The 12,638-nt window shown below is 49.3% G+C and overlaps 3 protein-coding genes across 3 annotated transcripts; 1 reads left to right on the forward strand and 2 right to left on the reverse strand.

The window, feature by feature from the left end:
- The first annotated feature begins 1,674 nt into the window (after window positions 1–1,674).
- BKA55DRAFT_549508 (Metallo-peptidase family M12-domain-containing protein) lies at window positions 1,675–4,484 on the forward strand. The gene is made up of 2 exons (XM_046191221.1): window positions 1,675–2,142; window positions 2,207–4,484. Exons 1-2 carry the CDS (start codon window positions 2,076–2,078, stop codon window positions 4,459–4,461), a joined length of 2,322 nt encoding a protein of 773 aa, XP_046056513.1. The 5' UTR covers window positions 1,675–2,075; the 3' UTR covers window positions 4,462–4,484.
- A 375-nt stretch (window positions 4,485–4,859) lies between these two features.
- Window positions 4,860–5,538, reverse strand: BKA55DRAFT_532383 (uncharacterized protein; the record flags this gene model as incomplete). The annotated part of the gene is made up of 3 exons (XM_046189330.1): window positions 4,860–4,900; window positions 5,114–5,183; window positions 5,242–5,538. The coding sequence occupies 3 exons, from the start codon at window positions 5,536–5,538 to the stop codon at window positions 4,860–4,862; spliced, it is 408 nt and encodes a 135-aa protein (XP_046056514.1).
- Window positions 5,539–7,485: 1,947 nt separating this feature from the next.
- On the reverse strand, window positions 7,486–10,233 carry BKA55DRAFT_549515 (WD40-repeat-containing domain protein). Its single transcript, XM_046191222.1, has 5 exons — window positions 9,772–10,233; window positions 9,639–9,655; window positions 9,418–9,578; window positions 8,053–9,270; window positions 7,486–8,000 (listed from the first exon to the last, which is right to left on the reverse strand). The coding sequence occupies exons 1-5, from the start codon at window positions 9,822–9,824 to the stop codon at window positions 7,533–7,535; spliced, it is 1,917 nt and encodes a 638-aa protein (XP_046056515.1). The 5' UTR covers window positions 9,825–10,233; the 3' UTR covers window positions 7,486–7,532.
- Window positions 10,234–12,638: the final 2,405 nt, after the last annotated feature.

Raw genomic sequence — 12,638 nt, forward strand, 5'->3', positions numbered from 1 at the left:
ACATGATGCATATTATCTATTGGAGTTATATGCCATGGATACAAGGCAAACGGGAAAGGAATATTTGCTGACGATGGAAGCGGCCTGGAATGACATTTCCGTTCGGTGTTTGGGGTTGATATTGGGATTCAGCCACTACCTGGAAGAGGATTTTGATGGCTTACGTACCATTTATGAGGTTGATTTATGAGCATTGCGGCCTGATTTTTCGTACACATATTTCTTTCAAGTTGGCAAGACAAAATGAAAGTCAAATAATGAAACATTTGTTAAGACATCAATGACGTCCGTGGTGCAGGGTAGTGGTGTCAAAGAACCCAATTGCAACCACAACAAGTGGTTGATATCAAAACAAGGTTCTGCACGAATATTTCTGGGAATGGCTGAATGTTTCCTCTTGTTGAGTTTGACTTGGAGGAGATTTGGGAAAAACAGCGCATTACGCCGGCTTTCAGAGGACGCGTGGATACAAGCCCGCTTTGGAGTGGGATATCAAGTGGGATGATGCGAAAGAGGAAGCGGTCACGATGATTTTTAACGACGTTCAAGATTAAGCTTCAGTATTTCTAGGTCGTCGCGCGGGGCTACGGGAGGTCTAGATCGAGAGGAGACTTGAACGATTTTCACAGTTGCAGAGATATCAACCAGCTCAACGAGTCAAAAGCGTCAAAAGACGGTTCCACTGCGCTGCCAAGGACGGTGAAGTCGTCATCGTTTTTGGGGGCTGTTGGTCTCTGTGTCTGTTTTGAGTTGCAAGAGTGGGATAGTTAAGAGTGATTTTTATTTCCCGCTTACTGGAGGCTGCGTAAAGTTGAGGGGCCGACTTTATTCTTTGGCTCGTATACAAGGTATTTAAAGAGCAGTGATTTAAATTGAATTTCCGATGACATCGTGACATCGTTGTAAAACAAGCCTTTTCAGCCACGGCGTTTGATAGGAAATCTTGGGACAGCCCGGTAAAGGAGCAACAACGTGGCAGTAGAGTCTATCGTTTATCTGGGTGATAAAGTCTGTCATCAACACCTTTTATGTCCGATGAATATCAACTCGTCAATGCCAAGAAACTTGATGATTTAAATGACTAGCAGCGGGGAAGAAGCAGTCTAGTCCAGGATTGTAAATGGTTGGATGAAAAGATACGAGGGCGAAACATATTGACCTCGGTCGGATGTGCCGGTGAGGCTTTGGGAGGCCGCCTGTAATCAGATGGACTGGACACTATCAATCGGAGTCAATCTTTATGTTGGTCTGTATGTTAATACAAGGGTTATCGATATGTCTTGCCAAGCCTCGGACATGGATCTGTCAACATCCGTTGACATTGAGTTTCATAATAACTCTGAGATTCATGGTAAAGTTGACTGACAGTTGCTAGTAATGGCTGACAAGCATGACGCTTGTTGTTAGGGAGGCTATGCAGTAAGAGAACCGCGCGGCCTTTGACTCGTGATTCGCTGGCCAAGAGACTTGGTTGTCCCTCCAGCATCCACACCCCAGCCCTCGGGAACCTTGGAACCCTTGGCATAAGGTAAAAGCCAACGGCGTTAGAAGGATCTAACCTAACCTAACAGCTAACAGGCTCTAAGCACCCTCCGCCACACTCTGTTTTGCCTTTCCAACTCCCTACAGTTGAACTGGAGTGACCTGAAATATCCATCCGTACCTTAGTTCCATGTACTGTATTATTCAGATCTCATGCTGATCATGCTACACGATTAGTTGTTTCGAAATCTTCTTCTTCTTCTTCTTCTTCTCCTCCTCTACTCCTCCTTCTCAACTCCTCCTTCTCATTGTGTATCTATCCTCTTTGTTCTACCTCGAGATACTTGGACCCTGACTTCTTTCTCCACATTCTCCTTTGACGTTCCAAATAAGTTCCCGTAATACTTCCGACTCTATTTCGGCCGCTCCGTCTGATGATCTTCGTCTCACCTTGATTACTTCTCATCTTACAACCTCCGTTCTCCTCAACTCGACTGTTTCTTCTGTATTACTGTATGGCCTTGCAGTGATATCGCTCTTAATCGGCGCGTCGCCGTGTCTCTTCCAGGACCGTTCGAGGTCCGACAAACACCATGGTATCATTACGGTCGATTGCGACCGCTATTACGGGTGTGGCTCTGTTCTTTGAAACCTCACTAGGTATGTTAGACACTCGAGATTCACCTCATGCTCCTGTGCGGTCTTCTAATATCCTCGAAAATAGCGAGCTCAGTTAAGCGCAACGCCGTTAACTACATATCGTTCATTGACGAGCCTGTAATCAACACACCGTCACACCGTATACGCGCCGACTCGCACTTTGATCTCCTATTCTCACTACACAATGGACAGCAGAAGATTCGCCTCAAGCTCGAACCGAACCACGACATTCTACACGAGAACTTCGCCATCACTCACATTGGCGCCGACGGTGCCGTGCGATCTGTCGAGACAGTAAACCGAGAGGACGAAAAGGTATTCAAGGGACATGTGTTTATTCAGCGAGTCGGACGGGAAGGTTGGACAAATGCCGGCTGGGCAAGAATAACAATGCATCACGATGGAAAGGAACCTGTTTTTGAGGGCACTCTGCGGATCGACGGCAACCATCACCATATCCATACCGGCACCAACTACCAGCAAGTTCGACATGAAGACGACCCCATTTTGTCAGCATCAGAGGCTCGGGACGATGTCATGGTTGTCTGGCGGGACTCAGATATCATGTCTTTTAACCCTACTGAGCTCAAGAGGCGTGGGGCTTCGGCTGCACTCTGTGACTCTGACACATTGGGTTTCAACAGCAAGTTTCATGAGCTCCAAGACTTTGACACATTTGGTGCAGCAAACACTAAATCCCTTTTCGGTCGCCAATCTATCGACACAGGCACAGGGAACGACGGTTCGAGTGTTGATCTTGAGTCTACAATTGGTTCTGTGAACGGCTGCCCGACCAGCCGAAGGGTCGCCCTTCTAGGAATTGCAACCGACTGTGGATACACTTCCACATTTAACTCTACTGAAGCTTTGAGGAAGAATGTCATAAGGATGGTCAATGATGCTTCCGAAGTCTACGAAAAAAGCTTTAACATTACGCTGGGTATCCAGAACCTCACTATCAGTGACGGATCATGTCCAGGAAGCCCATCGGATACAGCCCCTTGGAACCAAAAGTGCTCCAATAGCGTGGACTTGTCTGATCGCCTGAACTTGTTTTCTGCCTGGCGCGGTCAGAATGAGGACAGCAACGCCTACTGGACTCTTCTGAGCACTTGCAACACCGACTCTGCTGTTGGTCTTGCATGGCTGGGTCAGCTCTGCCGCCCTGGTGCCTCAGCTAACTCCAACACCGGAGGTCGTAACGAGACAGTTGCTGGAGCCAATGTTGTTGTCAAGACTTCGGCAGAGTGGCAGGTATTTGCTCACGAGACAGGGCATACTTTTGGTGCCGTCCATGACTGCACTTCCCAGACGTGTCCAGTCTCGTCGGATGCGCAGTCGTGCTGCCCATTGAGTAAGAGTTCGTGTGATGCTCAGGGTGACTACATCATGAACCCATCTTCAAGGGAGGGAATTAGTGAATTCTCCCCCTGCACCATTGGAAACATCTGTTCAGGGTTCAGACGTAATGTCAATACGGAATGCCTCACCGATAACAGAAATGTCAAGACCATCTCGGGTCAACAGTGCGGTAACGGAATTGTCGAAGAAGGCGAAGATTGCGACTGCGGTGGTGAGGACAGCTGTGGCGACAACCCCTGCTGTGATGCAAAGACATGCAAATTCAAGGGTCAAGCTGAATGCGATAACTCGAACGAAGAGTGCTGTACGGATAAATGCAAGTTCGCATCTTCAGGAACTGTCTGCCGCTCAAGCACAGGCCCTTGTGATCCCGAGGAGAAGTGCACAGGAAACAGCGCAACATGCCCCAAGGACAAACACAGCGACGATGGTACAGACTGTGGTGATAGTCTCCAGTGCGCATCAGGTCAGTGTACATCGCGAGATGAGCAGTGCCGAGCAAACTATCAAAACACGACATCCTCCAGTGTAAAGGCTTGCACCAACAGCTGTCTTTTGTCTTGCCAGGCATCGGGCGATGGCTTCTGCACGCAACGAAACCAAAACTTCCTCGATGGTACACCTTGCGGCGGCGGTGGTCGATGTCAGAATGGTAGCTGCGAGGGCGCTTCGACGTGGAAGGAGATTGAGAACTGGTTCAAGAACAACAAGAATATTGCCATTCCCGTGGGGTGCGTTCTTGCTGCACTCCTCCTCTTGTCCATCTCTTGCTGCTGCTTCAGCTGTATTAAACGACGCATATCTCGCCGCAGGGCAGCTAAACAACCAGCCATGGGCGCGTGGCCAGGATATCCTCGAGGTCCCGTTCCGAACCAACAAGGACCCTACACGTACGCCCCAATTGATAACAACAATGGCTGGCAGCAACAGAGGACGCGCAGTATGAGATATGCTTAGACTTTTTTTTTTTTTTTTTTTTTTTGGGTGCAGAGGGGCGGATTTTACCTGTCCGATACAGCATTTGCCGGCGTTTTCTTTCTGGGCACATTGGTTTGAACATTGTATTTCTTTCTTGTAGTCTTTTTTTTTTGTTTTGTACCGAATGGATTTGGACTTCCGCACGTGCATCTTGACATTGTTTTCAACTTGTTGATTAGCGAACCAGGACATATAAGACGGCGGACTTGGAGAAGTACCTATGTAGTTGGTGGACAAACGCATAAGGAACAGACACTTACACATACACAGCGATACACGCATACATGTCTATATTAGATATTAGCACGAGACCACAACGACAATTAGAAGAGGCAAAATGCCAGTATTTATTTGGTTTCATCTACTGGACCAGAACCTTACACCGAAATGGGATTACCAAGAGTAACATTTGTTACAGCTGCACTGAACAAGCAGAAACAATATCATTTCATCTGATTCCATTACTTGAAAGTCGTGATTCATTATAAAGGGACTGTGATGGTTCGCTAAAAGATCCCTATTTCACCAAGTGCAGTCTTCTTCCTTCCCATGACGAGAACTCTGTACTATCGAGTGATTCTATCACTAACCCGGCGACTCTGCCTACTCCTCGCCGAGGAGGTCGACGTACTGGTATCGTCGTGCTTATCGTCGAAACCACATAATTGGCGCATAAATCGGAGGCGTTGACCAGCGATACTCTGTACGTGATGGTTTAGCATGGTCACCATTTTCATATTCATACAAGAGGATACATACGTCGCCGCTGGCTTGCGCATGTGCCATGAGAGCCGCAGGGTTATCCAGAATGTACATAGCTTCTCCTCTTCGTTCCCTCTCCATGTGTGTTTCATAAATTTGGCTGTAGGAATCAGTTTCGGTGCCAAAAGACAGTGAAGCGGGAGAACGATACCGCGGTCCAAGGCGCCTTGGTTCGGCATCGCTCACGTCGCTTTCCTCGCTGTATGGATTCTTTCCGCGAGCTTGTTTATCGCGCATTTCTTCCGTCCATTCTGACGAGCGACTTGATTGGTGGTGTTGTGTTGATGAAGACATTGTTATGAATGGTTTCGGTGGTTGGTGGTAGTAGGTTGTTTGCTTCTTTGAGAATAATGCTGAAGATGTTTGAGGGTTGAAGCTAAAGGTGATTCAGAGGCGATAAAATGGCTTCTCCTTATATATAATAAGAAGAACGCAGAAACAAAAAGTGATTGATTACACTTCCCGAGTCATTCACATCCATTCACATCCAATACAGCTCAACTAATAAACTCCCAGTGACAACAAGCGAGACAGGGCCTGACCTTGAAAAACGGCCAACCTCTCCAATGGAAGCGGGGCTCACGTCACTTACATAAACCTCGAAAGTAAAAAGAGAGAGGAAACAAAAGAGAAATACAGAGCTAATGCAGGGAACATGCAAATGCACATGGCCTCGAAGGGAAATGGAAAATCGGGCGGGCGAACGAAACGAAACCAAACTTTGTGGGGGCGGAATATTTTGGGGCTAGACCGTCCACCGACGATAGAGGCACTAACTTACAGTGAGTGTGCCGTGTGTGGTCTACCATGAGAGAGACCATCTCACATGATAGAGAGAGTCATTACGACATATATACGCTCATTTATTCTATATGCTTTCCATAATCCTTCACAGTTCTGTCAAGATAACGCAACAATTGCCAAATAACAAAGTCAACCGCCTCAAAAAAAAGCAACACACAATGACCTGTTCTCTCACATCCATGATAATGCATTATATACTTTTTGATCTGCAGCTGAGGCTGAGACATGCAAGGCAAACAGTGCGTGGTGTCTCAGTCTGCAATTCAACCTCCAATCACGACCTTCTGTCACAAATGACTACGCCAGAAAAGACGGGAGAGGGGGCCATGAAATCCTCGGCTACCTGGTATAGACGACTACAGGTGAGATTCCCTGTCATGCTGAGCCTCAACAACTCTACAGCTGAGAATTCTACACTTCTTCAGATCCGACTGGCTTTGATATGGCAAGGTCTCGAAACTCGAATGTGTCCCGACGCTGTGGCCCCTCGTATATATACCCTATCACTGTCAAGCACCGAGTGCATCTCTTCCGTCTTTCTATACACCATTACTTTTATCTCGGGAACGAACCAACAAACTGCAAGTTATGTAGGTCACCTTGTTGACCTAATATGTTACTGCGCCTCTCCCCATTCGAGTCCCCCTTCACTTTGTGCCGTTGGCGATACGTCATAATGTTAGTTATTTTCTTTGAAACTGTTGCTTTACTGACATCGTCGGTTTGGCTAGAACCAACCTCAACTCCTTATATGTAAAAACAAGCCTCTGTGTTTTTCTGCGCCGTTTCATCACCCCAGATGGTATATAATCGTACAAACAACCCAGAAGCCCCCCCAAAACAATAACACCGTGGAGAGTGGGCATGATGCTTCCCAAGAACCCAGATCTCAGATCAGAACCGCATCCCCAGTACTTTGCTTGCCCTTCGTATGCCTTCACCTCCCATGGTAAACCAGCCCGCCCTCAGAACCCCCGGATCCAACAAAAAAAAAAAATAAGGAAAACAAAGGTAATGCGATAAAAGCAATGTCGTTTGTACTCCTATAACCTCTATCCATGTTCCTTCATTCAACAAAGAGTTCGTGCGTAGAGAGGTGCCCAGATAGTATTGTATATGTGCCAATCAGAGAGTTCAGTTTTCACCCTCGTGGCCAGCTGGCCATAGTTCGTCGTCGTGTTATACAAGAAAGAGCTTTCGCGAGTTCGCAGTTTCGTACAAATGGTTGCTTCAACCATGTCCAAGCGAGAATAGACATTAAGGGCTTCCAATCATGCCCATTTCGCATCACAGTCCATTTAACTGTATTCCTAAGCCGTGCCTGAACAAGCCGCATTTTCTTGTAGCGCTTTCGCGTGAGGGCTTCCATACTGCCTCCTCGCACATCTAGATCCTATTAATGCTGCAAACGTTATCCTTTTTGGTGTAGTCGTCATCTTCGGAAGTTGATGATAGCAAGCTTTTCAAAGGTTAGCAAAGTGAAACTAAGCATATAGTATCGTCCCCCGACTCACCCTGCTATTGGAGCCATAGGCCAATTTGTGGCCATCGGCATCCCAGCACAAGCAGTGCTCATCTTCTTCGTCCGTCTCGGCACTAGCCTTGGGACTGAGCCAGCCAGGATGCACCGGTCGACTCCAGCTTGCTCGCGGCACAGCGTAACTTCCAACTTTCCAAATCAAGATCTGAGTTGACGTCGCGCCCGCGATAAATGCACCATCTGGCGTGAAAGCGAGCCTCATAATTGGTGAATCCATGGTCAAGAAGCACTTAGGCTTGCTTTCGGGCATTCGAGCATTCCAAATAAGAATCGCACAATCGTCTCCTCCAGTCGCAATCAAACGCTCGTCATCAGGTCCAGGTTGGTTTTCGGGCAGAGGTTGCCATTGCATCGCAGTAATGGTACCTTGGTGCGCAGAGATAGACCTTCTTTGACCACTCTCATCCCACAGCTACATCAGTCAGCATCTTTGTCCGATATGTTAATCTGGTGTAAATTCTTACGTCAAGTGTGCCCTTGTCGCTGGACGTAGCGGCCAGTCGCGAACGTCCGTCAAAAAGAACCTGGGAAAATAGATCATCGTCCTTGGTCTCAAATTTTCTGGCCTGCACTATCGTTGTCTCTGTACATTGGAGACATATCATTAGGTCGCCACCACATAGCAAGAATTCTGCTTCTCCAGTCCACGCGGCATCGAAAGGGGTAGCATCAATATTGTGGTCCGGGAGGACATATGACAGAGAGTTTCCAGCGGGCGGGTAGTGAACGGTAATAAGAGTACCACCCTTGTCTGGGGAAATGGCTAGTAGAGCTGTATTGTTAGGGTTCCATAACATCTTGATAACTGGAGGCTCTGATAATTCCATTGACTGCAAATGTGCGCCCTCAGCGGACCACACATTGATCGAGGCATGGTTCCTCGAGTCCGTGGCTACTGCGATTGCAGCGCCATCGCTGGTCCACGACATGGCCGTCGTTATGGTATCGCGGGGCACATCACGATCGATAAGGGAGTGGCCTTGGAGTGACACGTGATCTTGGCCCGGTTCGATGGGGCCCGCGCGAGGGACCGTCCAAACACGGGCTAGCGCATCGGTGCCACCAGCCGCGAGGATGGACGGATCTCTTGGGTTCCACTCGCATCGCAGAAGGATGGGAGCATTATCTTGCCCAGAAGGCGAGGAAGGTGATGGCGTAGCGCCTCGGTCTCCTTGAATCTGATTCTGGCCGTCGTATACCAAACGGATAAAGGTCGTCTCTGGAGCCAGCTCCTCGACCTTGTCTACCTGGGTACCCTGTTCAGGGCCGTCAGTCCGCACCATTGGCTCTGGTGCCTGCTCACCCTCGAGAGGCGAAGGATATGCATGGTTATCGGGCTGGTTGTCAATTTCCATAGGTGTCGTTACTGGTGCCGGTGCTGTTGTGGTGGTCTCTGTTCCTGTTGCTGCTGTTGTCGTTGGTGCTGATGCTGGCACCGTTACTGCAGCCAGTACATCGGCGCCATTCTCCAAGCCATTACTTAACCGTTGTCGTTTTGCTGGTGACACATTCGATAATTGCTGAGGGGCTCGTTTTCTTGAAACCTCCTCTTCGATAATTTCCTCTCCTTCCGCGTCTTCCTCTTCGTCTGCCTCAATTCTTCCTTGCGGATGCGCGTCTAGAGGTCCAAAAATGCCCATCTGTAGCGAGTCGGCTGCTTCCGCTGCGGCATCCTGAGGCAGCTGCATATGGTGAATTCTGTCAGTCTCGGACCGTTTTGGAGATTTGGCCTTGCCATAAGTACAGCCCACCTGGCCTTAATGGGTGGGGGGAACAGGCGCAGCGCCGAAACTCTCGTAGATTGCAATGACTCCCAAAAAATTACTTACCAGTTTTCGTAAATGCTCCCGCTCAAGCGCGTGGTAAACAAGGCCGCGATTAATCACTGAAACCAATGCATGGCTCTTGACATGGCGCGCAAAGGCGAATTCCCTGTGAGGTTGCTTGACGTGCCACTCCTTTTGAAATTTGGCAGCAGTTTCTCGATAATCTGTGGGCGAGTGTGGTTAGATTAGCTGTGGCGCTGTGAGCACGCAGAGATAATACATACTGCCTTCAAGAAGAAATCTGTAGGCGAGCAGAAATTCATGGTTAGCAAAAAGGTCCAGAGGAGCAAGAAAGGTGATGGCGAGAAGGTGACTGGCGCGACGATTGCGAGTCGAGGACGCGAAGTAGTGACGAACCTCCAAACAAGAAAGTTGACTCTATCCGAGTCGAGGAATTCCTTAGCGACCATGGTCCAGAGTCCAGAGAGCGCCGCAAAAGGCGCAGAGTCGCTGAAAGGTCGCAGTTGACGATATGAAGCGTAATTTAAGACAGCAGTCAGCAGGCTCCCGGGAAGCCAACCTATTTCCGAGGGAGAAGCTGGATTATTCGATGTTGTTTATGGGGTTTGTCCGAGGAAAGGTAAGTGAAGATGCAAAAGAAAGATGAAATTCAAGGTTCCAGTCGGAGCGGTGATGAGTGGGTACGTACCTCCCTCCTCTACCTCTACCGCCCCTGTACTGTGCTGTGCCTTAGGTCACTCCCGTCCCAGCCCAGCCCGAGATTCAATCAATGCTTCTGCTCTTGTGCAAGGTCCCTACAGGCACAACCAAGCTAGCACAGGATCAGGTCGTTCTGCCTGTAGCTCTCTCCCCGTTTCTGCTAGCCCGAATTAGTTGGGGTGCTGCAAGGATTCTTTGATGCATTGGATGGACTGGAAGGGTACGGATACCTTGTCGAGGTACCCTTAAAACGCCAAGAATAAAGCGACATTGCTGGCGCTGGAGCTACGGGGCCTTTACGGGGAGCTAGGCACCGGGCTGACTGGGGGGAGTTTGCAGGTACAGAACCATCCAATTCGTTCGATCCACGAATAGCCCAAAGACTTTCCAGTGATACAGACCAGGGAGGCTGATAAGCTGAGCAACGGTAAACAGCGTGATCGGATAAGACTGCTCGTGGCATCTGCTCTCGTCAAATAGTGGGATGACGGCCGAAAAGCACATAAACGTTGCAGTGGTACATACTCAGGTATTACCGAGATGCTTTTGGGTGCAAGGGAGCTAACCCACTGAACGGCGGGCTTGAAATGGAACAGGCGCTAGCGAACGCCAGGTCGAAGGATGGAAAAACAGACAGAACTGGACTCTCCAACAAAGTCGTTCTCTTTTTAGAGGAGAAAAACAGTGACACCCATGCCTGGCGCGCTGCTAAAAGTATCGGTACTTTGAAGATGGTGGAGTGGCAACCAATCGATTCACTGAGCAGGGGTTGTGGACCTGCGGATTGTGGACCTTGAATGCCCGGACAAGCAGGGGTTTGCTGAGAGCATTTGAAGGTCCTTGAACCCGTTTGGGCCATGGCGGATATTGATGGTGAAATGTAACCTCCAAGATGATTGATGACTGAAATAACAGCACGCACCCCCTGCCTCGAGCCATGACCGTGCCACATTGAAGACAACGGTAGATATCCCTGGCCCGGTCTGTTCAGTGTGTTGGTAATTCCATCATCGTTAGGTTCATCTTCAACAGAATGGCAAGGTTTCGAAGATCATGCCCCTTGTTGGATGATGACACTCGAGAACGAGGGGCACCCAACAGGTCATGGCCAGGAAAAGATCGCTTCGTCTCTTCCCCTTCGTTCATTTGCTGCCTTTTTCCCTATGAATATATCAGCAAAAAAAAAAAAGTCAGCAAGCAGCTTTGTTATCGCTCGTCATCAATTAGATTACGCCCCTGCCGCTGCGAGTGTGATGGTGTTCCGTCAATGATTCCCCCCCAGTTTGTGCATGAGGCTTCTTAAATCCTTGCCCAATCATATGACGTCGGCTGCCTTAGTCACGGCTAGCCCGCGTTAAATGCCATGCCATGCTTCAGGGCTTGGGCTGATGCATTTCGCCTCTCCTCCCAAAAATCTGAGACGGACGGATGCAGATCGGCCACGACAGGGGTAGGGTCAGGTTCAAGGCTTCAAGACTCGACTTGATCAATGTACCTCTACTTGAACATGTGTGTTTCTGTCCCCCGCCCATCCCTTTCACCCCTGCGGTACTCACTCCAATTCGAGGTCGTAATGTCACAATGGGCTAGAGAATCCGAGTCCAATTTGGCCTCATTGTCTCTGGGCGTGCGATGTCACGATTCGGTACGGAGTAGAGGCAGCTTGTTGCAAATCTCTACCTGGGAAGAACGATGAAGAAATGAAGCAAAACCCCTCAGCGAGATCCGCCACCACCTCCACCACCTCAACTCAACTCAACTCAACTCAACTCAACCTTCCGTCGAACCAGTCGCCAGTCTGGGGAGGCGAATGGATGGTTCAAGACAAGCCCACAACCAACAGGCCCACCAAAAACACCGCCCCGGCATGCCTTGCACGCCGCACGCCTGGCTCCCACAGCTCCGGACGGGCAGATGCCACCACGGACAAGCTGCAAGGATGCCACACCCAATGTCATCCAGTCCATTCTGAGCATCCATCCATCCAACTGTCTCTGCGTGACATGATATGCACAACTCGCTACGCTCACCGATAGCCGCCAGCCAGGCAGAGAGAAAGATAAACGCACTCACTCACAGACTCACTGATCAACTGTCGCAAGGACAAGCAGGGCTACAGGCTGCAGGGCATGTTCACGACTTGGCTTGGTTCCATTGCTTGCTTACCAGGTTGCCGGCGTCATCTCCAAACTGCAGTCATACGCTGTGCAACTGCTCAAAATCCTCGCAACATCTCCTGTAACAGAAACAAGACTGTTGTCAGCGACTGCGCACAGAGAAACACAGTAGAATGTTTGGCCCATCCCGTCTATCGAAAATGGTGCTCTCGCTCGCTCACAGCCCTGTCTGAACTCTCGTCATTACGTGGCAATACTCTAGCTCGTTCAAAGGGGCCGCCAAGCAGCCAGCCCACCATGCCAACCGGGGCCAGCGGCTGCCCATGCCCGGGTCTTTGAACCACCAGCTAAGCAATCGTTTTTTAAAGGATGGTGGTTTCAACTGTTTCGCGAAGGCGACGCGACTTGAACAACCTCATCATCGTCACTCCAGGACACCAAGCTGTG

Source organism: Fusarium redolens (assembly GCF_020744475.1).
Source record: "Fusarium redolens strain MPI-CAGE-AT-0023 chromosome Unknown BKA55scaffold_1, whole genome shotgun sequence".
Taxonomy (NCBI): Eukaryota; Fungi; Ascomycota; class Sordariomycetes; order Hypocreales; family Nectriaceae; genus Fusarium; species Fusarium redolens.